At 51.3% G+C, this 27,072-nt stretch overlaps 1 protein-coding gene across 2 annotated transcripts in view; it reads left to right on the top strand.

The window, feature by feature from the left end:
• AP4M1 (adaptor related protein complex 4 subunit mu 1) overlaps positions 1 to 26,917 on the top strand; it is a 78,718-nt gene extending 51,801 nt beyond the window's left edge. For both annotated transcript variants that reach the window (XM_075346687.1, XM_075346686.1), the window contains exons 12-16: positions 17,966 to 18,057; positions 25,772 to 25,819; positions 26,052 to 26,102; positions 26,188 to 26,305; positions 26,408 to 26,917. In XM_075346687.1, the coding sequence (XP_075202802.1) occupies positions 17,966 to 18,057; positions 25,772 to 25,819; positions 26,052 to 26,102; positions 26,188 to 26,305; positions 26,408 to 26,605 (507 nt within the window). In that variant the 3' untranslated portion in view covers positions 26,606 to 26,917. The remainder of the gene's footprint in view (positions 1 to 17,965; positions 18,058 to 25,771; positions 25,820 to 26,051; positions 26,103 to 26,187; positions 26,306 to 26,407) is intronic.
• Positions 26,918 to 27,072: the final 155 nt, after the last annotated feature.

The raw sequence follows: 27,072 nt of genomic DNA, 5'->3' as shown, positions 1-27,072 counted from the left end.
GGACGGAATGAGCCGTCCTTTTTTGGCACCACAAAGAGATTGGAGTAAAACCCTCTCCCTTGTTCCTGAGACGGTACAGGAACCACTACTCCTTCCGCTCTTAGGGAGTCCACCGCCTGCCGCAGGACATCTACACGGTCTGGGTGTGGGGAGGTTCTGAAGAACCGAGCTGGAGGACGAGAACTGAACTCGATTCTGTACCCGAGCGACAAAATGTCTGTCACCCACCGGTCTTTGACCTGTGACATCCAAGTGTCGTAAAAGCGGGAGAGCCTGCCCCCGACCGGTGATGCGGAGGGAGGGGACTGTAAGTCATGAGGTAGCCGCCTTGGAAGCGGTTCCTCCATTTGCTTTCTTGGGGCGTGAATGAGCCCGCCAGGAATCTGAGTTTCTTTGCGTCCTCTGAGTCCCTTTGGACGAGGAGAATTGTGTTTTGCCCGAACCTCGAAAGGACTGAAACTTCTGCTGCCACTTTCTCTGCTGAGGTTTGTTTGATCTGGGCTGGGGTAAAGAGGAGTCTTTACCCTTGGACTGTTTAATGATGTCAGCCAATGGCTCGCCAAACAGTCTTTCTCTAGACAAAGGCAAGCTGGTTAAACATTTTTTGGAACCAGCATCTGCTTTCCAGTCCTTTAACCACAATGCCCTGCGCAAAACTACCGAATTGGCAGACGCCATTGAGGTGCGGCTGGTAGATTCTAGGACCGCATTGATAGCGTAAGACGCAAACGCGGACATCTGCGAGGTAAGGGACGCCACTTGCGGCACCGCTGGATGTAAGATAGCATCCACTTTTGCTAAACCAGCTGAAATAGCTTGGAGTGCCCATACGGCTGCGAATGCTGGAGCAAACGACGCGCCGATAGCTTCATAGACAGATTTTAACCAAAGGTCCATCTGTCTGTCATTGGCATCCTTAAGTGAAGCGCCATCCTCCACTGCAACTATGGATCTAGCTGCAAGCTTGGAAATCGGGGGGTCCACCTTTGGACACTGGGTCCAGCGCTTGACCACATCAGGGGGGAAAGGATAACGTGTATCCTTAGAACGTTTAGAGAAACGCTTTTCTGGATGAGCGTCGTGTTTCTGGATTGATTCTCTGAAGTCAGAGTGATCCAACAGAGCACTTAATTTACGCTTGGGATAGAGGAAACGAAATTTTTCCTGCTCTGCCGCTGCCTCTTCTGCTGAAGGGGTTGGGGGAGAAATATCTAACAGCCTATTGATGGCTGAGATAAGATCGTTTACCATGGCGTCCCCATCCGGGGTATCTAGATTGAGAGGGGTTCCAGGATTAGACTCCTGATCACTCTCTTCAGACACATCACAGGGAGACTGATTGCGCTGAGACCCTGAGCAGTGTGATGACGTTGAGGGTCTTTCCCAGCGAGCCCGCTTGGGGTGGCTGGGGCAATCATCTGAGTCAGTATACTCATCCTGAGAAGCCGGGGACTCCCTTGCAGTCTGGATTAAATCCAACTGCGGAGGATTAGAGGACATAGACCTCGCCGTGTCCATAGACTGAGCCCCAGGCATGGATTGCAAAGTTTCCAGGATTTTTGCCATAGTCACCGACATATTAACCGCAAAAACTGCAAAGTCTGACCCTGACACCGGGGCAGGACTTACAGGCGTCTCAGCCTGGGTCACTATCTCTCCTGACTCCGGCTGGCGAAGCAGCACCGGATCTGAGCATTGCACACAATGGGGGTCCTTGGAGCCTGCTGGTAGAGCAGCCCCACATGCAGCACACACAGTGGACACAGCCCTAGCCTTGGCAGCTTTGCGTCTTGTGGATGACATGCTGCTGCTTCCTCAGAGCGATCTGGGGTATTCAGCCAGGAAGCGACCTCACAGTGCAAGAAATCAATAAATATCTATGTCCAGTGACACAATACACTAACATACACTGAGGCACTAGAGGGGCCAGCTGAAAAGCCGCTTACCGCCCGCTTAAGAGCGGGTGTGTGGTCTTCCAAAGCCCCTCAGTCTAGGTCTCCCAGAGCCTTGCGTCCTTCCTCCAGCCAGACATGCATGTAATGGCTGCCGGCGTCCTGAGAGAAGAAGGGGGGCGGGCCCTGGGCGTTCCTGACCAAGAGCGGGAAGCCTGCTTCCCTCTGTGCCTAGTGTGAGGGCTGGAGCATGTAAATCAGGCTCCAGCCCTCCTCGCTGCCGTGAAACAGCGTCTCTCCCCTACCCTGATTGACAGGGTGGGGGCGGGAACGATCGGAGCTGCCGGCGTCCTAGGCCCAAAAGCCGGGGACTAGAGTTATAAACGCCGCCGCCGTAAAAGCGCGGTCGGCGTATCCCCGGCGCACCACAAGTCACAGCAGCGCCGCCCGGTCCAGTGAGGGTCGGCGCTGCGTTCCCAGAACATAAAGTCCCCCAGATAACTGTAGGAACACCAGCTCAGTGTACGGTCCCCGGCGCACTACAACACCCAGCCAGCCCGGAGTGTGTGTGTGCCTGCCGGGGACACAGAGTACCTGTATGATGCAGGGCCCGGTCCCTGATGGTACTCCTGCTCCGTATCCATCAGGTTCTAATGGGTCTGTGGATGGAGCCCGGCGTCAGAGCTTTGAGGCCGGCAGGATCCCACTTCCACAGAACCCCCAAGGGGATGTGGAAGGAAAACAGCATGTCAGGCTCCAGCCCTGTACCAGCAATAGGTACCTCAACCTTACAACACCATCCAGGGGTGAGAAGGGAGCATGCTGGGAACACTATATGTGTCCTCTTTTCTTCCATCCGAACTAGTCAGCAGCTACTGCTGACTAAAATCTGTGGAGCTATGCATGGAATGTCTGACCTCCTTCGCACACAAAGCTAAAACTGGAGTACCCGTGATACCACGGGGGGGTATAGCCAGAGGAGGAGGGGCCTTGCACTTTTAATGTAGTGCTTTGTGTGGCCTCCAGAGGGCAGTAGCTATACCCCAATCGTCTGGGTCTCCCAATAGAGCGCTGAAGAAAAGTATAGAAACCTTACTAGAATGCAGCCCACGAGCTGCAGAGGGGGAAACATTTAGGTTGAAAGCCACATTTCTGATGACAGGTTCCCTTTAAAAAGGCAAGATAATTGGGAGAAAAAATAAAAAAAATGTATTGGAAACCCCTTCAGGGTCATAGTCGCACCTGAGTTTTTGCCATGATTTTCTAAAATTGTGACAAAAAGGCAACAATGTAGTAAAAATAAAAAAAAAAATACGCAGCACAGATGTATTGTGTGAACATGGCTGTAGGTAGGTATGTTCATATAACGCCAAAAATATAGCTGCATGCTGAAATACTACCGTATAATATGTAAACATTTAATACATGACATTGCATTAGTGCTATAGAAACTGTGTTAAAAAATGAGGTATTCAGCGTAAAAATTGGGCAATTCATGGGAGCCCAACAGCCTGTACTGTGCGAATGCATAAATTGTAAAAGGTATCAACCACTGAGGACTCTCAGTTCTTTTAAACAATTTTTTTTAAATTGTTTGTGAGATATTTTCTTCACTGTGTTCACTATATGGTAAAACTGATGTGTGGGTGTGATGCCTCAGGTCGGTACAAGTTCGTAGACACCAAACATGTATAGGTTTACTTTTATCTAAGGGGTTAAAAATTAATTCGGACAAATTTGACATTACTAATGGTACGAGGCAGGGGTCTCCCCTCTCACCATTAATATTTGCACTAATAATCAAGCCCATTGCAGAAAAAATCTGTTCGCATTCTGGTATAACAAGTGTTAAAATTGGGAAATCCGAACACAAAATTGGATTGTTTCCCGACGATATTATTTTAGCTCTCACCAACCTCACAGAATCGATAGCTAAAGTCAAGGAAGTAATTGATTCTTTTACTAAGGTCTTGTACTATAAAATAAACATCTCCAAGTGCCAAATATTAAACAATGCCCTCTGTCTCATACCCTGCGGAGCTGAAGAAGGGAATTTTGTTACTTACCGTAAATTCCTTTTCTTCTAGCTCCAATTGGGAGACCCAGACGATTGGGTGTATAGCTACTGCCTCCGGAGGCCACACAAAGCATTACACTAAAAAGTGTAAGGCCCCTCCCCTTCTGGCTATACACCCCCCGTGGGAACACGGGATGCTCAGTTTTAGTGCCAAAGCAAGAAGGAGGAAAGCCAATAACTGGTTTAAACAAATTCAATCCGAAGAACATCGGAGAACTGAAAACCGTTCAACATGAACAACATGTGTACCCGAAAAAACCAAAAATCCCGAAGGAAACAGGGCGGGTGCTGGGTCTCCCAATTGGAGCTAGAAGAAAAGGAATTTACGGTAAGTAACAAAATTCCCTTCTTCTTCGGCGCTCCATTGGGAGACCCAGACGATTGGGACGTCCAAAAGCAGTCCCTGGGTGGGTAAATTAATACCTCATGTTAGAGCTGCAAAAACAGCCCTTCCCTACGAGGAGGCAACCGCCGCCTGCAGGACTCTTCTACCTAGGCTGGCGTCCGCCGAAGCATAGGTATGCACCTGATAATGTTTGGTGAAAGTGTGCAGACTCGACCAGGTAGCTGCCTGGCACACCTGTTGAGCCGTAGCCTGGTGTCGTAATGCCCAGGACGCACCCACGGCTCTGGTAGAATGGGCCTTCAGCCCTGAAGGAACCGGAAGCCCGGCAGAACGGTAGGCTTCAAGGATTGGTTCCTTGATCCATCGAGCCAGGGTGGATTTGGAAGCCTGCGACCCTTTGCGCTGACCGGCGACAAGGACAAAGAGTGCATCCGAGCGGCGCAGGGGCGCCGTGCGGGAAATGTAGATTCTGAGTGCTCTCACCAGATCTAACAAATGCAAATCCTTTTCATACTGATGAACTGGATGAGTACAAAGAGAAGGTAAGGAGATATCCTGATTGAGATGAAAGGAGGATACCACCTTAGGGAGAAACTCCGGGATCGGGCGCAGCACTACCTTATCCTGGTGAAAAACCAGGAAGGGGGCTTTAGCTGACAGCGCTGCCAGTTCGGACACCCTCCGAAGAGACGTGACCGCTACCAGAAAGGCCACTTTCTGTGAGAGTCGAGAAAGTGAAACATCCCTCAGAGGCTCGAAGGGCGGCTTCTGTAGAGCAACTAGCACCCTGTTCAGATCCCATGGGTCTAACGGCCGTTTGTACGGAGGGACGATGTGACGAACCCCCTGCAGGAACGTGCGTACCTGAGGAAGTCGTGCTAGACGCTTTTGAAAAAATACAGATAGCGCTGAGACTTGCCCTTTAAGGGAGCCGAGCGACAAACCTTTTTCCAACCCAGATTGTAGGAAGGAAAGAAACGTAGGCAATGCAAATGGCCAGGGGGACACTCCCTGAGCAGAGCACCAGGATAAGAATATCTTCCACGTCCTGTGGTAGATCTTAGCAGACGTGGGCTTCCTAGCTTGTCTCATGGTGGCAACAACACCTTGAGATAATCCTGAAGACGCTAGGACCCAGGACTCAATGGCCACACAGTCAGGTTCAGGGCCGAAGAATTCCGATGGAAAAACGGCCCTTGTGACAGCAAGTCTGGTCGATCTGGCAGCGCCCACGGTTGTCCGACCGTGAGATGCCACAGATCCGGGTACCACGACCTCCTCGGCCAGTCTGGGGCGACGAGTATGACGCGGCGGCAATCGGACCTGATCTTGCGTAGCACTCTGGGCAAGAGTGCCAGAGGTGGAAACACATAGGGCAGCTGGAACTGCGACCAATCCTGCACTAAGGCGTCTGCCGCCAGAGCTCTTAGATCGCGAGACCGCGCCATGAAGGCCGGAACCTTGTTGTTGTGCCGAGACGCCATTAGGTCGACGTCCGGCATTCCCCAGCGGCGACAGATTTCCTGAAACACGTCCGGGTGAAGGGACCATTCCCCTGCATCCATCCCCTGGCGACTGAGAAAGTCTGCTTCCCAGTTTTCTACGCCCGGGATGTGAACTGCGGATATGGTGGAGGCCGTGGCTTCCACCCACAGCAGAATCCGCCGGACTTCCTGGAAGGCTTGCCGACTGCGTGTCCCGCCTTGGTGGTTGATGTATGCCACCGCTGTTGAGTTGTCCGACTGAATTCGGATCTGCTTTCCTTCCAGCCACTGTTGGAAGGCCAGTAGGGCCAGATACACTGCCCTGATTTCCAGAACATTGATCTGAAGAGTGGACTCCTGCTGAGTCCACGTACCCTGAGCCCTGTGGTGGAGAAAAACTGCTCCCCACCCCGACAGACTCGCGTCTGTCGTGACCACCGCCCAGGAAGGGGGTAGGAAGGACCTTCCCCGTGACAATGAGGTGGGAAGAAGCCACCACTGAAGCGAGTCCTTGGTTGTCTGGGAGAGGAGGACTTCCTTGTCTAAGGACGTCGACCTCCCGTCCCATTGGCGGAGAATGTCCCATTGAAGTGGGCGCAGATGAAACTGGGCAAACGGAACTGCTTCCATTGTCGCCACCATCTTCCCTAGGAAGTGCATGAGGCGTCTTAAGGGGTGCGATTGACCTTGAAGGAGAAACTGCACCCCTGACTGTAGCGACCTCTGCTTGTCCAGCGGAAGCTTCACTACCGCTGAGAGAGTATGAAACTCCATGCCAAGGTATGTCAGTGATTGGGTCGGTGACATGTTTGACTTTGAAAAGTTGATGATCCACCCAAAAGTCTGGAGCGTCTCCAGCGCAACGTTTAGGCTGTGTTGGCATGCTTCCTGAGAGGGTGCCTTGACAAGCAGATCGTCTAAGTAAGGGATCACCGAGTGTCCTTGAGAGTGCAAGACTGCTACCACTGCTGCCATGACCTTGGTGAAAACCCGTGGGGCTGTCGCCAGACCGAAGGGCAGGGCTACAAACTGAAGATGGTCGTCTTCTACCACGAAGCGTAGAAAACGCTGGTGCTCTGGAGCAATCGGCACGTGGAGATAAGCATCTTTGATGTCTATTGACGCTAGAAAATCTCCTTGAGACATTGAGGCAATGACAGAGCGGAGGGATTCCATCCGGAACCGCCTGGTTTTTACGTGCTTGTTGAGCAGTTTTAGGTCCAGAACACGACGGAACGAGCCGTCCTTTTTTGGTACCACAAACAGATTGGAGTAAAAACCTTGACCTCGTTCCTGAAGAGGAACAGGGATCACCACTCCTTCTGCCCTTAGAGAGCATACCGCTTGCAGAAGGGCATCGGTTCGGTCGGGAGGTGGAGAAGTTCTGAAGAACCGAGGCGGAGGACGAGAACTGAACTCTATCCTGTACCCGTGGGACAAAACGTCTGTTACCCACCGGTCCTTGACCTGTGGCAGCCAAATGTCGCAAAAGCGGGAGAGTCTGCCACCGACCGATGATGCGGAGGGAGGAGGCCGAAAGTCATGAGGTAGCCGCCTTGGAAGCGGTTCCTCCGGTTGCTTTCTTTGGGCGTGAGTGAGCCCGCCAGGAATCTGAGCTCCTCTGCTCCTTCTGAGTCCCCTTGGACGAGGAGAATTGGGCCCTGCCCGAGCCTCGAAAGGACCGAAACCTCGACTGTCCTCTCCTCTGTTGAGGTTTGCTTGATCTGGGCTGGGGTAAGGAAGAATCCTTACCCTTCGACTGTTTAATGATTTCAGCTAATTGATCACCAAACAGTCTGTCTCCAGATAATGGTAAACTGGTTAAGCATTTTTTGGAAGCAGAATCTGCTTTCCATTCCTTTAACCACAAGGCTCTGCGCAAAACCACAGAGTTGGCGGACGCCATAGAGGTACGGCTCGTGGAGTCTAGGACCGCATTGATAGCGTAAGTCGCAAACGCAGACATTTGCGAGGTTAAGGACGCCACTTGCGGCACTGATGGACGTATGAGAGAGTCCACCTGCTCCAGACCAGCTGAAATAGCTTGGAGTGCCCACACGGCCGCGAATGCTGGAGCAAACGACGCGCCGATAGCTTCATAGACCGATTTCAACCAAAGGTCCATCTGTCTGTCATTGGCATCTTTTAGTGAAGCCCCATCTTCCACTGCAACTATGGACCTAGCTGCAAGCCTGGAGATTGGGGGGTCCACTTTTGGACACTGGGTCCAGCGTTTGACCACGTCAGGGGGAAAGGGATAGCGTGTATCCTTAAGACGTTTGGAGAAACGCTTGTCTGGATGAGTATGGTGTTTCTGGACTGCTTCTCTGAAGTCAGAGTGGTCCAGAAAAGTACTCAATTTACGCTTGGGATACCTGAAATGGAATTTCTCCTGCTGTGCAGCTGCCTCCTCCGCTGAAGGGGCTGGGGGAGAAATATCCAACAGTCTATTGATGGCCGCTATAAGATCATTTACCATAGCGTCACCATCAGGAGTATCCAGATTGAGAGCGGTCTCAGGATTAGACTCCTGATCAGCTACCTCTGCCTCATCATACAGAGAAGCCTCTCGCTGAGACCCTGACCAGTGTGATGACGTCGAGGGTCTTTCCCAGCGAGCTCGCTTAGGCTGCCTGGGACTGTCGTCCGAGTCAGAGCCGTCAGCCTGTGATGCCTGAGACCCCCTTGTAGCCTGGACTAGTTCCAACTGAGGGGGACCGGGGAACATTGCATCAACAGTGTCCATGGTCTGAGTGACCGGCCTGGACTGCAAAGTTTCAAGAATTTTTGACATAGTCACAGACATCTTATCAGCAAAAACTGCAAACTCTGTCCCCGTCACTGGGGCAGGGTTCACAGGCGTCTCTGCCTGGGCCACTACCACCATAGGCTCCGGCTGACGAAGTGGCACAGGGACCGAACATTGCACACAATGGGGGTCAGAGGAACCTGCCGGTAGATCAGCCCCACATGCGGTACAGGCAGCATATAAAGCCTGTGCCTTGGCACCCTTGCTTTTTGCGGATGACATGCTGTTGTCTCCTCAGAGCAATAGGGTATAAGCCAAGAAGCGACCGTACAGTGCAATATATAGGTACAGACAAAAAGTACACTAAATAACACTGTGGCACTAGTGGGGTCAGCACTTTTGTGCTACTTACCGCCCGCTAAACAGCGGGTGTGTGGTCGCCAGAATCCCTTGTCTGGGTCTCCCAGGGCTATGTCCGTTCTCCAGCTCAGACTGCATGCAGGAATGGCTGCCAGCGTCCTGTGAAGAGGGGCGGGCCGTGGGCGTGCTGCAGACAAAAAGCGGGAAACTGGCGTCCCACTGTGCCCAGTGAGAGGGCTGGAGTATGTAAATAAGACTCCAGCCCTCGGCGCTGACTATTGTACAGCGTCTCTCCCCTTCCGTGATTGACAGGGTTGGGGGCGGGAACGAAGCGGAGCTAGGCCGCAAAAGCCGGGGACTAGATTTATGAGCGCTGCCGCCGTAAAAGCGCGGTCAGCGCGAGTCCCCGGCGCACTACAAGTCTCAACTGCGCCGCCGCTCCAGGGGCGGTCGGCGCGGTAGTTCCCAACACAGAAAAGTCACTCAGCAAAGCTGTAGTGACTAAGACCCATGCGCACAGCGCTAGTGTCCCCGGCGCACTAGAACACCCAGCAACACTGGCGTGTGTCTGTGCCTGTCTGTACGGGGACACAGAGTACCTGAATGTTGCAGGGCCATGTCCCTGACGGCACTCAGCTCCGTATCCAGCAGGATCTCCGGGTCTGTGGATGGAGCCCGGCCTCAGAGTCTGGAGGCCGTTAAGATCCCACTTCCCCAGAGCCCTTCAGTGGGATGGGGAAGGAAAGCAGCATGTGGGCTCCAGCCTCCGTACCCGCAATGGGTACCTCAACCTTAACAAACACCGCCGACACAAAGTGGGGTGAGAAGGGAGCATGCTGGGGGCCCTAGTATGGGCCCTCTTTTCTTCCATCCGACATAGTCAGCAGCTGCTGCTGACTAAACAGTGGAGCTATGCGTGGATGTCTGACCTCCTTCGCACAAAGCTTGAAAACTGAGCATCCCGTGTTCCCACGGGGGGTGTATAGCCAGAAGGGGAGGGGCCTTACACTTTTTAGTGTAATGCTTTGTGTGGCCTCCGGAGGCAGTAGCTATACACCCAATCGTCTGGGTCTCCCAATGGAGCGCCGAAGAAAACTAAATATCCCTTCAAGTGGGTCAATGACAGTATAATGTACCTGGGAATCCATCTAGCCCCCTCCTCAGATAAAATGCTCTCACTAAATTATGTGGCTCTAAGAAAAAACCTGAAAGCAGATCTGCTGCGCATGAGACAATGTGGAGGTCACCTGAGCTGTAGTATGTTTGTTTAAACGTAATAAGAATATCTGTGTATATAAATAATCAAAATGTAGATGTAGATACAAAATTATCTGTCTGTCTATGTAGCCATCGCATAGACCCATAGTAGAATTCAAAGTTGTATAGTCATGAAGGGGTTAACCAAAGAATGAAGCCAAAATGTGAAGCTACAAACTCTTATCAGTAGTGTCCACACAGAAAGAATGTTTTAATGAACAGATGTATTGTACCATATGCTGGGAGAAATAGGGGAGTGACACTCCCATAAACTCTGTGTATCATTTTCAAGGCCGAAGGTGCCTTCTGTAACAATTAAGTTTCTTTCTATAATGAGCTCAGTTGCTGATGCTGACTCAGAGAGAGCATGTCTGTGTTTATATATATATATATATATATATATATATATACATATATATATATATATATATATATATATAAATACAGCACCGTCTCTGGATATCTCAAATGAGGACTCCATTAGCAGTCTTCAACCCAAATTCCTCCCTTGACAACAACACGACCTGTCCTGGCTAGGAAGAATCGCAGCCCTTAAGATGTTCATCCTCCCCCAAGTATTATATTTATTCCACAATCTTCCCATTGCATTCCACATGAAAATGCTCAAGGAATTGTATACAATCCATTATAATGAAGTATATCTGGCAAGAGAAACAACAGAGTCAGAGCAGACATTTTATATATCCCCATCAAAAGAAGGGAATTTTGTTACTTACCGTAAATTCCTTTTCTTCTAGCTCCTATTGGGAGACCCAGACGATTGGGTGTATAGCTACTGCCTCCGGAGGCCACACAAAGCATTACACTAAAAAGTGTAAGGCCCCTCCCCTTCTGGCTATACACCCCCCGTGGGAACACGGGATGCTCAGTTTTAGTGCTAAAGCAAGAAGGAGGAAAGCCAATAACTGGTTTAAACAAATTCACTCCGAGTAACATCGGAGAACTGAAAACCGTTCAACATGAACAACATGTGTACCCGAAAAAAACAAAAATCCCGAAGGACAACAGGGCGGGTGCTGGGTCTCCCAATAGGAGCTAGAAGAAAAGGAATTTACGGTAAGTAACAAAATTCCCTTCTTCTTCGGCGCTCCATTGGGAGACCCAGACGATTGGGACGTCCAAAAGCAGTCCCTGGGTGGGTAAAGAAATACCTCATGTTAGAGCTGCAAAGACAGCCCTCCCCTACGGGGAGGCAACTGCCGTCTGCAGGACTCCTCTACCTAGGCCGGCGTTCGCCGAAGCGTAGGCATGCACCTGATAATGTATGGTGAAAGTGTGCAGACTCTACCAGGTACCTGCCTGGTACATCTGTTGAGCCGTAGCCTGGTAACGTAATGCCCAGGACGCACCCACGGCTCTGGTTGAGTGGGCGTTCAGCCCCGATGGAACCGGAAGCCTAGCAGAACGGTAGGCTTCAAGAATTGGTTCTTTGATCTATCGAGCCAGGGTGGATTTGGAAGCCTGCGACCCTTTGCGCTTACCAGCGACAAGGACAAAGAGTGTTCAGATCCCATGGATCTAACGGCCGCTTGTACGGGGGGACGATATGACAAACCCCCTGCAGGAACGTGCGTACCTGAGGAAGTCGTGCTAGACGCTTCTGAAAAAAACACCAATAGCGCGGAGCCTTGCCCTTTAAGGGAGCCGAGCGACAAGCTCTTTTCCAACCGAGATTGCAGGAAGGAAAGAAGAGTAGGCAATGCCAATGGCCCGGGGGACACTCCTTGTACCGAGCACCAGTATAAGAAAATCTTCCACGTCCGTGGTAGATCTTAGCAGACGTGGGCTTCCTAGCCTGACTCATAGTGGCAACGACCCCTTGGGATAATCCTGAGGACACTAGGATCCAGGACTCAATGGTCACACAGTAGGTTCAGGGCCGTAGAATTCAGATGGAAAAAACGGCCCTTGGGACAGTAAGTCTGGCCGGTCTGGTAGTGCCCACGGTTGACCGACCGTGAGATGCCTGTCGCCAGAGCCCTTTGATCGCAATGAAAATCGGGACCTTGCTAATGTGCCGATTCTTGACATCCGTCCGGGTGCAGAGACCATTCTGCTGCGTCCACGCCCTGGTAACTGCGGATATGGTGTATGCTCTGCCACCCACAGCAGAATCCGGCGAACTTCCTGGAAGACTCGCCGACTGCGTAGTCCGCCTTGGTGGTTGATGTGTAAGGCCCCTCCTATGCCACCGCTGTGGATTGTCCGACCGAATTCGGATGTGTTTGCCTTACAGCCACTGCAGGAAGGCTTGTAGAGCAATATACACTGCCCAGAGCTCCAGACAATTGATCTGAAGAGTGGACTCGTCTGAAGAGAGTTCTTGATCGTCTGAGAAAGAGGGACGTTCCTGTGTAGGGACGTCGACTTCTCCTCCCATTAGTGAAGAATGTTCCATTGAAGTGGACGTAGATGAAACTGCGTGAAAGGGACTGCCTCTGGATGAGGCGTCTTCTTGAACGAGAGACTGCACCCCCGTCTGTAGTGAACGCTGTTTGTCCAGCGGACGCTTCACTATCGCTGAGAGAGTGTGAAAACTCCCTGCCAAGATATGCCAGCGATTGGGTTTAACTTTGAAAGTTGAAGACCCACCCGAAACTCTGGAAAGTCTCCAGCGCCATGTTCAGGCTGTGTTGGCATGCTTCTTAAGAGAGTGCCTTGACAAGTAGATCGTCTAAATAAGGGATCACAGAGTGACCCTGAGAGTGCGGGACTGCTCACACTGCTGCCATGAAGTTGGTGAAAACCCGTGGTGCTGTCGCCAGACCGAAGGGTAGGGCTACGAACTGAAGATGCTCGTCTTCAAAAACGAATGGTAGCAAACGCCGGTGTCCTGGAGCAATCGGCACGTTGAGATAAGCATCCTGATGTCAATTGATGCTAGGAAATCTCTTTGAGACATTGAGGCCATGACGGAGCGGAGGGATTCCATCCGGAACCGCCTGGTTTTCACGTGCTAGTTGAGCCGTTTAAGGTCCATAACGGAACGGAAAGAGCCGTCTTATGTTGGCACTACGACCAGATCGGAGTAAAAAGCGTATCTTGTTCCTGAGGAGGAACAGGGATTACTACTCTTTCTGCCTTCAGAAGAGCCTCGGCTCGCCGGTGAGGAAGTTTTGGGACAACTGTCTCTCATCCACCGGCCTTTGACCTGTGGCAGGTAAGTGTCGCTAAAGCGGGGGAGTCTGCGACCGATCGGGGACGCGGGGTGAGAGGGCTGAAGGTCATGAGGAAACCGCCTTGATAGCAGTTTCTCCGGCTGCTTTCCCCGGGCGTGATTGAGCCCGCCAGGAATCTGCGCCCCTCTGAGCCATTTGCGTCCCTTTGGACGAGGACCACTGGGACCTGCCCGAGCCTGGGGAGGACCGAAACCTCGACTGTCCCTTCTCCTGTTGGGTTTTGTTTGATGTGGGCCGGGGTAAGGAAGAATCCGTACCCTTGTACAGTTGAATGATTACTTCCAACCACTCACTAAACAGTCTGTCACCAGATAACGGCAACCTGGTTAAGCACTTTTTGGAATCAGCATCTGCTCCAATCTCTTAACCACTAGGCTCTGCGTAAAAACACGGAGTTGGCGGACGCCACTGACGTACGGCTCGTAGCGTCCAGGACAGAATTAACGGCTTGAGTCGCAATGCCGACATTGCGAGGTTAAGGACGCTACTGCGGCCAAGATGTACATGTGACAGCGTCCCCCTGCGCAATACCAGCTGAAATAGCTTGGAGTGCCTCTATGGCTGCGAATGCCGGAGCAACCGACCCGCCGATAGCTTCATAGACAGAGTGCAACGAGAGGTCTATCTGTCTGTCAATGGCATGTTTAAGTGAAGTCCCATCTTCCACTGCAACTATAGATCTAGCCGCAAGCCTGGAGATTGGGGGATCCACCTTTGGACACTGGGTCTAGCGCTTGACCACGTCAGGGGGGAAGAGACACCGCGTATCCTAAATACGGTTGGAGAAACTGTTATCGGGATAAGCGTGGAGATTCTGGACTGCTTCTCTGGAGTCAGAGTGACCAGAAAAATACTCAATATACACTTGAGATACTGAAAGAGGGATTTATCCTGCTGTGAAGCTGACCCCTCCCCTGGAGGAGTTGAGGGGGAAATACCCAACTTTCCATTGATGGACGCTATAAGATTATTCACTATAGCGTCACCATCCGGTGCATCCGGATTGAGAGCGGTCTCAAGATCAGAGTCTTGAACAGCTACGTGTGCCTCATGATACAGAGAGTACTCCTGTGGTGACCCTGACCAGTGATGAAGTCGAGGGCCATTCCCATGGAGCTCGCTTAGGCCGTCTGGGACTGACGTCCATGTCAGAGCCTGCACCCTGGGATGCATGGGACCCCCCTGGAACCCTGATTTATTCCCAATCAGGGTGGCCAGGGGCATTGAATCAACCTTGGCCAAGGTCTATCTGGACTGCAAAGTCTGTAAGATATTAGTCATAATCACAGACAATATAGCAGCGGAAAACTGCAACTCCATCCCTGTCCATGGACAGGGATCACAGGTGGTCTTTTGGCTACCTGTAGCGGAGACCCCGGTTGAGCAATTGCACATACTGGGGGCCCTGGAACCGTATCACATGCAGTACAAGCAGCATAGAAAGCCTGTGCCTTGGCACCCCTGCTTTTTTGCTGTTGTTGTCTAGCCATCTAGGAGCATTAGCTCAGAATAGCGACCTTACAGTGAATGCATACAAGCATGAAGTACAAATAAACACTTCAGCCCATGTAGTACAAGCAGCCTAGAAAGCTTGTGCCTTGGCACCTTTGCTTTTCTGCTGGTGTTGTCTAGTTATTCAGGAGCATTAGCGAAGAATAGCTACATACAGTGAATGTATAGCATACAAGCATGAAAATAAACACTGCAGCACATGCAATCCAAGCAGCATTGAAAGCTTGTGCCTTGGCACCATTGCTTTTCTGCTGCTGTTGTCAAGTTATCCAGGAGCATTAGCCAAGAATAGCGACATACAGTGAATGTATAGCATACAAACATGAAAATAAACACTGCAGCACATGCACTTCAAGCAGCATTGAAAGCTTGTGCCTTAGCACCCTTGCTGTTTGCTGCCGCTGGCTAGCCATCTAAGCGGGTAGACAGCCAAGAATAGCCATTACAGTGCCATGTATAGTCTGTGCTTTAGCACCGCTGCCTTTTAGCTGCTGTTTCTAGGCCTGCATCCTGAATAGCGACTTTACAAAAAATACAGCAGGACACTTCGGCATTAGTGGGTCAGCTGCAGCTGCCGCTTACCGCCCGCACAAAAGCAGGTGTTGGCGCCTCCTGTGACTGCTAGCTCAGCGCTTGTCTCCGTTTTCCCGCTCTGCGTGCCGGAATGGCTGCCGGCGTCCAGAGAAGAGGGGCGGGCCGAGGGCGTGCCCGAGACAAGAGCGGGAACCCGGCGTCCCACTGAGTCTAGTGAAGGGGGCTGGAGAATGCAAAGCAGACTCCAGCTCCCTGCGCTGACTTACTGTACAGCGTCCCGCCCCTTCCCTGACTGGCAGGGCTGGGGGCGGGAACGAAAGGAAAACTAGGCCGCAAAGCCGGGGACTCGAGTAATAAGCGCGGCCGTCCTATGTGCACGGCCGGCGCGGAAGTCCCCGGCGCACCACAAGTCCTAGCCGCGCCACAGTGTAACACACCCAGCAGCGGCCGGCGCGGCCGTTCCCAATACATAAATTCACTCAGCAAAGCTGCAGTGAATAATAGCACAAGCGCTCTGCGCTGTTGTCCCCGGCGCACTAGCACTCCCAGCAATGCTGGTGTGTGTGTGCGCGCTTGCCCGGGGACACAGAGTACCTTAATGTCGCAGGGCCCTGTCCCTGAGGATACTCAGCTCCAAATCCAGCAGGTTCTCTGGGTCTGTGGATGGAGCCCGGTCTCAGTGCCTGGAGACCGGTAAGATCCCACTTCACCCAGAGCCCCATCAGGGGGATGGGGAAGGAAAGCAGCATGTGGGCTCCAGCCTCCGTACCAGCAATAGGTACCTCAACCTTACAAACCGCAAGTGGGGTGAGAAGGGAGCATGCTGGGGGCCCCATATGGGCCCACTTTTCTTCCATCCGACATAGTCAGCAGCTACTGCTGACTAAACAGTGGAGCTATTGCATGGATGTCTGACCTCCTTCGCACAAAGCTTGAAAACTGAGCATCCCGTGTTCCCACGGGGGGTGTATAGCCAGAAGGGGAGGGGCCTTACACTTTTTAGTGTAATGCTTTGTGTGGCCTCCGGAGGCAGTAGCTATACACCCAATCGTCTGGGTCTCCCAATGGAGCGCCGAAGAAAAGGAGGTCTGGGATGCCCCTCAGTGGTCAGATACTACAGAGCAACCATACTCGAGCAGATACGCTTTATGTGGAATAATAATGACGATAGCACTGGATAGCGATCGAAAAACACTTGATCGGAACTCTAGATGTAGCATCTTTCTTTTACTAATGCGCCCTGACCAACCCCAATAGAAGGCTGCGTGTCTCCCTGACTGTGGACGCTGCTCGGGGGGTGCGGGGTGTACAGACTAATAAGCTGAGCTCTATAAAAGGTGGTGCTCTCTAGCGCCCCTGTGGAGACACTGGAGCAGTGTATCCCGGACCTCCAGATCCACACCTGGAGACCCCTGGGGATCACAATGATCGGAGACCTGTATGTGGGAGAGACACTGTCTCCTTTCACTGCACTTACACACAAATATCACATCCCATATAAAGACTTCTATAAATATTTATATACTAGCTGTACTCCCCGGCTTCGCCCGGGTTAATAACTGCTGTTAACAAAATAGAATGTATTAACAAAAATGTATTCTGCACACAAACACCACAAAACAAATAGATAGAAATGTAATTATGTCTGTCTCCCCCTCTGTATATATCTTTGTCTCTCTCTCTTTCCCTGTCTGTCTGTCTCTTTCCCTGTCTATCTATATCTGTCACTTTTCCTGTCTCTTTCCCTCTGTGTCTTTCCCTGTGTCTGTCTCTTTACCTGTCTTTGTCTGTCTCTTAACCTGTGTCTCTCTTTCCCTCTCCCTGTCAGTCTGTCTCTTTGTCTGTCTCTTTGTGTCTGTTTCTTACCCTGTCTGTGTCTGTCTCTTTCCCTGGCTGCATTGTGACACGCCAACATTCCATATAAGGGCGTGGCTGCGCATTCTTCTGAAGTTCTAGTTGCACTGTGGCTCCCAGCTCCATTCGCTTTAATGGAGGCAGGTTTTTTTGGTGAATAACTGTAAGGGTAAGAACGCACTTTGCTTTTTACCTGCTTTTTCAACTGCAGCGTTTATTGCCAAAATGGATGTGTTCTGCTTTTCAAGCAAAGTCTATGGGAATTTGGTTTTCTAAACCACACTATGCAGTTCAAACTGCAGCATTTTTGTGGCAGAACTTGGGTCAAAAACTCAGCTTTGCAGTACAAAACCCAAATGGCAAAAACAATTGACATGTCCATTTTTTTTTTTTTTTTAGCTCAAAAATGCAGCTAAAAAAAAGTGTGCGGACAGCAAAAATGAAAAGTCATACTTTCCTGGGGAAGCAAAGTCATGCAGTTTTGAGCCCAAAAAACGCACCTGAAAAACGCTCAGTGCGCACATAGCCTTATACACCAGAGAAACTTGGAGAGGTTACATTATGTCCGCACTCGTCCAACAGTTACGCAGCATTCTATGCGTTGTACCTGATATTGTAGCTGAACTCTAGTACCGCGCTCGTCCTTTTCTATGGGCGCGGTTTTTGTTTTTCCTGGGTATTTACATCCCGGTGTTTTCAGCTCACAGTGATGCAGTACCAGGTCTCGGACAGCCTCTGCACCAGCCTGCCCTTCTACTTGTTCCCCAGCGTGGAGAGAGATCCTGGCAGCAGGTAAGGAAAAATGGGAGGAATTATCATAAACCTTTCAAGACCTATTTACATTTCTTTCTCTCCTTTATTTATACCTTTTTGGGGTGGATATGATCTTTTGATCCCTTTTTTGGGGAGGTACAGCTACTTATGGTAAATGCCGCTGTGAACACCTCCCTTGTCTGGGCTCCAGGTATCCGTACGTCTCATGTTGGAAAGTGTTCAGAGGAAAATCTAGTGTCAGTGCTACATCTGGGTGCAGTACAATGGTGGTGTTGAGGTGAGACTACAATGGGTCTCTTAAGGTCTGACTGCCGTGTTCAGATTATATTGTCTTGTGTGCACTTTGAGAATAAAATAACGGACTACGAGTCAGTTATGACATTCTCTCATGACAGACGCCAGAGATTCCGTCTAAGTTTATTGTTCAGAAAGAAGGGAATTTTGTTTACTTACCGTAAATTCCTTTTCTTCTAGCTCCAATTGGGAGACCCAGACAATTGGGGTGTATAGCTTCTGCCTCCGGAGGCCACACAAAGTATTACACTTAAAAGTGTAAAGCCCCTCCCCTTCTGCCTATACACCCCCCGTGCATCACGGGCTCCTCAGTTTTGGTGCAAAAGCAAGAAGGAGTAAAAGTTATAAATTGGTTTAAAGTAAATTCAATCCGAAGGAATTTTGGAGAACTGAAACCATTCAACATGAACAACATGTGTACACAAAGAACAACAGCCCGAAGGGAACGGGCGGGTGCTGGGTCTCCCAATTGGAGCTAGAAGAAAAGGAATTTACGGTAAGTAAACAAAATTCCCTTCTTCTTTTTCGCTCCATTGGGAGACCCAGACAATTGGGACGTCCAAAAGCAGTCCCTGGGTGGGTAAAATAATACCTCGTAATAGAGCCGTACCACGGCCCTTTCCTTCAGGTGGGCAACCGCCGCCTGAAGGACTTGCCTACCTAGGCTGGCATCCGCCGAAGCATAGGTATGCACCTGATAGTGTTTCGTGAAAGTGTGCAGGCTCGACCAGGTAGCCGCCTGACACACCTGCTGAGCCGTAGCCTGGTGCCGCAAAGCCCAGGACGCACCCACGGCTCTGGTAGAATGGGCTTTCAGCCCAGAGGGAACCGGAAGCCCAGAAGATCGATAAGCTTCGAGAATTGGTTCCTTGATCCACCGAGCCAGGGTTGATTTCGAAGCCTGTGACCCTTTACGCTGGCCAGCGACAAGGACAAAGAGTGCATCCGAACGGCGCAGGGGCGCCGTACGAGAAATGTAGAGTCTGAGTGCTCTCACCAGATCTAACAAGTGCAGATCCTTTTCACACTGGTGAACTGGATGAGGACAAAAAGAGGGTAAGGAGATATCCTGATTGAGATGAAAGGGGGATACCACCTTAGGGAGAAATTCCGGGACCGGACGCAGAACCACCTTGTCCTGGTGAAACACCAGGAAAGGGGCTTTGCATGACAGCGCTGCTAGCTCAGACACTCTCCGAAGTGATGTGACTGCTACTAGGAAAACCACTTTCTGTGAAAGGCGTGAAAGAGAAATATCCTTCATTGGCTCGAAAGGTGGTTTCTGAAGAGCCATCAGTACCCTGTTCAGATCCCAGGGTTCTAACGGCCGCTTGTAAGGAGGGACTATGTGACAAACCCCCTGCAGGAACGTGCGTACCTGTGGAAGTCTGGCCAGGCGCTTCTGAAAAAACACAGAGAGCGCTGAGACTTGTCCCTTAAGAGAGCCGAGCGACAACCCTTTTTCCAATCCTGATTGAAGGAAGGAAAGAAAAGTGGGCAAGGCAAATGGCCAGGGAGAAAAACCCTGATCAGAGCACCAAGATAGGAATATCCTCCACGTCCTGTGGTAGATCTTGGCGGACGTTGGTTTCCTAGCCTGTCTCATAGTGGCAATGACCTCTTGAGATAACCCTGAAGACGCTAGGATCCAGGACTCAATGGCCACACAGTCAGGTTGAGGGCCGCAGAATTCAGATGGAAAAACGGCCCTTGAGACAGCAAGTCTGGTCGGTCTGGTAGTGGCCACGGTTGACCCACCGTGAGATGCCACAGATCTGGGTACCACGACCTCCTTGGCCAGTCTGGAGCGACGAGGATGGCGCGGCGACAGTCGGACCTGATCTTGCGTAACACTCTGGGCAACAGTGCCAGAGGAGGAAACACATAAGGGAGCTGAAACTGCGACCAATCCTGAACTAAGGCGTCTGCCGCCAGAGCTCTGTGATCTTGAGACCGTGCCATGAATGTTGGGACCTTGTTGTTGTGCCGTGACGCCATTAGGTCGACGTCCGGCATCCCCCAGCGGCAACAGATCTCCTGAAACACGTCCGGGTGAAGGGACCATTCCCCTGCGTCCATGCCCTGGCGGCTGAGAAAGTCTGCTTCCCAGTTTTCTACGCCCGGGATGTGAACTGCGGATATGGTGGAGGCCGTGGCTTCCACCCACATAAGAATCCGCCGGACTTCCTGGGAGGCTTGCCGACTGCGTGTTCCCCCTTGGTGGTTGATGTATGCCACCGCTGTGGAGTTGTCCGACTGAATTCGGATCTGCTGGCCTTCCAGCCACGGCTGGAACGCCTTTAGGGCAAGATACACTGCCCTTATCTCCAGAACATTGATCTGAAGGGAGGACTCTGTCGGAGTCCAGGTTCCCTGAGCCCTGTGGTGGAGAAAAACCGCTCCCCACCCTGACAGGCTCGCGTCCGTCGTGATTACAGCCCATGATGGGGGAAGGAAGGATTTCCCCCCCCGACAGAGAAGTGGGGAGAAGCCACCACTGAAGGGAAGCCTTGGCTGCCCGTGAAAGGGAGACGTTCCTGTCGAGGGACGTCGACTTCCTGTCCCATTTTCGGAGAATGTCCCATTGAAGAGGACGCAGATGAAACTGCGCAAAAGGAACTGCCTCCATTGCTGCTACCATCTTCCCTAGGAAGTGCATGAGGCGCCTCAGGGGATGTGACTGGCCTTGAAGGAGAGATCGCACCCCTGTCTGTAGTGAACGCTGTTTGTCCAGCGGAAGCTTCACTATCGCTGGAAGAGTATGAAACTCCATGCCAAGATATGTCAGAGATTGGGCCGGTGTCAGATTTGACTTTGGAAAATTGATGATCCACCCGAAACTCTGGAGAGTCTCCAGAGCAATGTTCAGGCTGTGTTGGCATGCCACTTGAGTGGGTGCCTTGACAAGCAGATCGTCTAAGTAAGGGATCACCGAGTGTCCCTGAGAGTGTAGGACTGCTACCACTGCTGCCATGACCTTGGTGAAGACCCGTGGGGCTGTCGCCAGGCCGAAAGGCAGTGCCACGAACTGAAGATGTTCGTCTCCTATGGCGAAACGCAGGAAGCGCTGATGCTCTGGTGCAATTGGTACGTGGAGATAAGCATCTTTGATGTCGATTGATGCTAGGAAATCTCCTTGGGACATTGAGGCGATGACGGAGCGGAGCGATTCCATCCGGAACCGCCTGGTTTTTACGTGTTTGTTGAGCAGTTTTAGGTCCAGAACAGGACGGAAGGATCCGTCCTTTTTCGGTACCACAAACAAGTTGGAGTAAAAACCGTGACTCTGTTGCTGAGGAAGCACAGGGATCACCACCCCTTCCGCCTTCAGAGTGCACACCGCCTGAAGAAGAGCATCGGCTCTCTCGGGGGGCGGAGATGTTCTGAAAAATCGAGTCGGAGGACGAGAGCTGAGCTCTATCCTGTAACCGTGGGATAGAATGTCTCTCACCCATCGGTCTTTTACCTTTGGCAGCCAGGCGTCGCAAAAGCGGGAAAGCCTGCCACCGACCGAGGATGCGGAGTGAGGAGGCCGCCTTGGGAGCGGTTCCTCCGGCGGTCTTTTTAGGACGTGACTTGGACCGCCATGAATCGGAGTTCCTCTGATCCTTTTGAGGCCTTTTGGACGAGGCGAACTGAGACCTGCCCGCGGGCCGAAAGGACCGAAACCTGGATTGTACCTTCCGTGGTTGAGGTCTGTTTGGTTTGGACTGGGGTAAGGATGAATCCTTTCCCTTGGATTGTTTAATGATTTCATCCAATCTCTCACCAAACAGGCGGTCGCCAGAAAATGGCAACCCGGTCAGGAACTTTTTGGAAGCAGAGTCTGCCTTCCATTCACGTAGCCACATGGCCCTGCGGACTGCCACCGAATTGGCGGATGCTACCGCCGTACGGCTCGTAGAGTCCAGGACAGCGTTAATGGCGTAGGACGCAAACGCCGACGCCTGAGAGGTTAAGGACACCACTTGCGGGGCAGATGAACGTGTGACTGCATTAATCTGCGCATGACAAGCTGAGATAGCTTGGAGTGCCCATACGGCTGCGAATGCTGGAGCAAAAGACGCGCCGATAGCTTCATAGATGGATTTCAACCATAGTTCCATCTGTCTGTCAGTGGCATCTTTGAGTGAAGCCCCATCTTCCACTGCAACTATGGATCTAGCCGCCAGTCTGGAGACAGGAGGATCCACCTTAGGACACTGAGCCCAGCCCTTGACAACGTCAGGGGGGAAGGGATAACGTGTATCCTTAAGGCGCTTGGAAAAACGCTTATCTGGACAAGCTCGGTGTTTCTGGACTGCCTCTCTGAAGTCAGAGTGATCCAGAAACATACTCAAAGTACGCTTGGGAGACCTGAAACGGAATTTCTCCTGCTGAGAAGCTGACTCCTCAATTGTAGGAGCTGGTGGAGAAATATCCAACACCTGATTGATGGTTGCTATAAGGTCATTCACTATGGCGTCACCATCAGGTGTATCCAGGTTGAGCGCGGTCTCAGGATCAGAATCCTGATCTGCTACCTCCGCTTCATCATCCGGAGAGTCCTCCTGCTGAGACCCTGAATAGTGTGATGAAGTCGAGTGAATTTCCCAGCGAGCCCGCTTAGGCGGCCTGGGACTGCGGTCCATGTCAGAGACCTCACCCTGGGACCCATGGGTCACCCCAGGAGCACTTTGCAGCTCCAATTGAGGGGGGCCTGGAGTCAATGATTGAACCGTGCCCGGGACCTTAGTCACCGGTCTGGACTGTTAGGCTTCTAGTATCCTAGCAGACCATTTATCCATACTCTCAGACAGTTTGTCAGCAAATACTGCAAACTCCGTCCCTGTCACCTGGACAGTGGTAGCAGGTGGTTTCACCTGGGCCACCAGTAGCAGAGGCTCCGGCTGAGTAAGTGCCACAGGGGCCGAGCATTGCACACAATGAGGGTCCGTGGAACCTGCCGGTAGTATAGCCGCACATGAGGTACAGGTTGCAAAGTAAGCCTGTGCTTTGGCACCCTTGCTATTTGCAGACGACATGCTGTTGTCTCCTCTGAGTATAATCCAGGAGGGTATATAGCCAAAAATCAACAGTGCGACAGTACAGTGTAAATGTATAGCATATATATATATATATATGTACACTTCTGCACTCAGTGGGGCCAGCACCTCAGGTGCTGCTTACCGACCGCTCAAACCGGTTGTGTGGTCACCAGAATCCCTGCATGGGCCTCCCAGAGCCTGTTGTCTCTCCTCTCCAGCGTTAGAAGTGCTGACAGGAATGGCTGCCGGCGTTCTGTGGAGAGGAGGGGGCCGTGGGCGTGCCCTAGAAAGTGCGGGAATCTGGAGCCCCAGTGTGCTGTATGAGGGGGGAGGAGGATACAAAGTATGCTCCAACCCTCAGCACTAACGTCCTGTGCAGCGTCCCGCCCTTCCCCTGACTGTCAGGCCTGGGGGCGGGAATATGCGATACTAGGCCGCAAAAGCCGGGGACTAAAGTAATAAGCGCGGCCGGCATATAAGCGCGGTCGGCGCGGTAGTCCCCGGCGCACAAACACACCCAGCAGTGCTGAAGTGTATATGGCCACCAGCGCTCCATGCGCGGTTCCCACGGGGACACAGAGTACCTCACAGCGCGGCCGGCGCGGTAGTCCCCGGCGCACTAACACACCCAGCAGTGCTGCAGTGTGTGTGGCATCAGCGCTCTATGCGCGGTCCCCACGGGGACACAGAGTACCTCACAGTAGCAGGGCCTTGTCCCTGTCGATACTCGGCTCCTGTCAGCAGATTCCCCAGGGGCTGCGGAGGGAGCACGGTCTCATGTGCCTGGAGACCGATTAGGATCCCACTTCACCCAGAGCCCATTAAGGGATGGGGAAGGAAAACAGCATGTGGGCTCCAGCCTCTGTACCCGCAATGGGTACCTCAACCTTAACAACACCGCCGACAAAGAGTGGGGTGTGAAGGGAGCATGCTGGGGGCCCTGTTATGGGCCCTCTTTTCTTCCATCCGACATAGTCAGCAGCTGCTGCTGACTAAGATGTGGAGCTATGCGTGGATGTCAGCCTCCTTCGCACAAAGCATAAAAACTGAGGAGCCCGTGATGCACGGGGGGTGTATAGGCAGAAGGGGAGGGGCTTTACACTTTTAAGTGTAATACTTTGTGTGGCCTCCGGAGGCAGAAGCTATACACCCCAATTGTCTGGGTCTCCCAATGGAGCGAAAAAGAAATGTATAGTTCTTGATAAGAAAAGGGTGTAGACAAAATATATAGTCCAATCAAATATCGCAGATCGGGCTCAGGGTGTGTAGCAACTTGCATAGTCTCTACTGGATTGGTTGTTCCAAACTTTGGGTGTTTTCAATCTCCTTATCACCTTAGGTGTTGTCAACAACGCAGGAGCCATCTTTGAATTACATGTGCTTACATATTGTATTAAGGAAAATCACTGAATATACATATATACTGTACTAGCTGTACTACCCGGCTTCGCCCAGGTTAATTGTTGTTAACAAAATAGAATGTATTAACATTCCCGGGATAGAATGTATAAATAGAATATATTAACGCCCGGGATAGTAACGGTCTCTCTGTTTCTCTCCCATTCTCTGTCTGTCTCCCCCTCTGTATATATCTCTCTGTCTCTCTCTCTATCTTTCCCTGTCTGTCTCGGTCTCCATCTGTCTCAATCTTTCCCTGTCTGTCTCTTTCCCTGTCTGTCTCTTTCCCTGTCTGTCTCTTTCCCTGTCTGTCTCTTTCCCTGTCTGTCTCTTTCCCTGTCTGTCTCTTTCCCTGTCTGTCTCTTTCCATGTCTGTCTCTTTCCATGTCTGTCTCTTTCCCTGTCAGTATGTCTCTTTGTCTGTCCCTTACCCTGTCTGTTTCTTACCCTGTCTGTGTCTGCCTCCTTCCCTGGCTGCATTGTGACACGCCAACATTCCATATAAGGGCGTGGCTGCGCATTCTTTTGAAATTCTGGCTGCACTGTGACTCCCAGCTCCATTCGCTTTAATGGAGGCAGGTTGTTTGGCGAATAACTGTAAAGCGCGGGGTTAAAATTTCCCCTCAAACATAGCCTATGACGCTCTCGGGGTCCAGACGTGTGAGTGTGCAAAATTTTGTGGCTGTAGCTGCAACGGTGCAGATGCCAATCCCGGACACACACACACACACACACACACACACACACCTTTATATATTAGATGTGTTAGTAAGAAACAAAAGCATTCATAAATATATTTGTTGGGCTACATCAACTAAACTATATATTTGAGTCTATGAAATGGCTTAAGTATTTCAGTTTACTCAATTCTTACCCTCAACAGTGGTCACCCACAAAGGGCAAACATATACTAATAGACTAAAGCTACAAAGAAAAAAAAAAAAGAGGGGTAACCCCGCGCTCCGTGTATCTTATCGGTACTGTGTGCAGTGACGTCTCACCTTCTCTTACAGCCGCCTGCGGATCTACGTGAAACTGCGCTGTGACTTAAGCCCAAAAAGGTAAGTAGATAAAAAATAGATCCTATATTAGGTGAGTGATGTTGAGGATTTTTTACCTGCAATTTGCTATTATCAGTAGAGGATATTAAGGAGAACACTTGGTGAAGACTTCTCCGGCAGGGGCAATGTTGGCCATACTTGTCTCCCCAGTTTCCTGTGGTAGATTTGATGTATGAACTCTATTTCAGGGTAACCTAGTGATCTCCCCCGTTTATTTGTCTCCTCCGTGCAGCCAGGCCATTAATGTCTGTGTCCAGATTCCGGTGCCGAAGGGCGTCTCCAGGTCGGTTTATCACGTAGCCGATAGTGTTGGGTTTTCACGTGCAAACACAGACGCCCTTTTCACCCCCTAAACTCTTGCTCCCCAGTGTCTCTCAGGATCTGAGCAGCCCGGATCAGAGCGCAGAACTGACGCTGAACACGCAGTCCTTATCCTGGAATATTCCCAGGATCCGCGGAGGAAGCCAACTTTCTGCACTCTTCAAGGTAAAAGTGGTCTCAAGATGTAGAAAGCTGAAGACAGTAGAAAAGCCCTGTCATATCTCTTGCTTGTCTCCGGCCTTTCCTCACACTCTCTTCCGTCCTCAGGTGGACGTGTCTGGATGCGCCTCCCTTCCCTCTGCCTTGGATCTTCCTCCTCTTAACCTTTCCTTCGAGGTCCCGTCCCTCACCTGCTCCGGGCTGCAGATCAGATTTCTCCGATTGCGGAGTGAACGTCCGGCACCGATCCACACTTGGGTCAGATATCTCACCCAGAGCGACTCCTACAGCGTCCGGCTCGGCTAGCGGGATCAGTGGACGTTTATGTATATACTTGTATATATGATGTATACAGACTGTGGGATCCCAGGGGACGAGGCAGGAGACGACATCGGAGGTCAAGACATGATGCAGGCAGAAATATGCTCTTCGTGACTGTCACATCGCTGTTCAGTATTTGTCATTTGCACTAGAATATGGGAATATTGTACTGTGCCTTCCCCAAAGTTGTCATATTACAGCACTACCATGTACATACCCCACGAGGGGAAGGTCAATTGGTATCATGGATGATTTATCTGACATTTGTATGGAATAAATATAATGTCTTGTATTATACTCCAGAGCTGCACTCACTATTCTGCTGGTGCAGTCACTGTGTACATACATTACATTACTGATCTTGAGTTACCTCCTGTATTATACTCCAGAGCTGCACTCACTATTCTGCTGGTGCAGTCACTGTGTACATACATTACTGATCCTGAGTTACC

This window comes from Anomaloglossus baeobatrachus, chromosome 4, assembly GCF_048569485.1.
Source record: "Anomaloglossus baeobatrachus isolate aAnoBae1 chromosome 4, aAnoBae1.hap1, whole genome shotgun sequence".
Classification (NCBI taxonomy): domain Eukaryota; kingdom Metazoa; phylum Chordata; class Amphibia; order Anura; family Aromobatidae; genus Anomaloglossus; species Anomaloglossus baeobatrachus.
The sequence above is the reverse complement of the archived record's forward strand: the minus strand, read 5'-3'. Positions and strand labels throughout refer to the sequence as shown.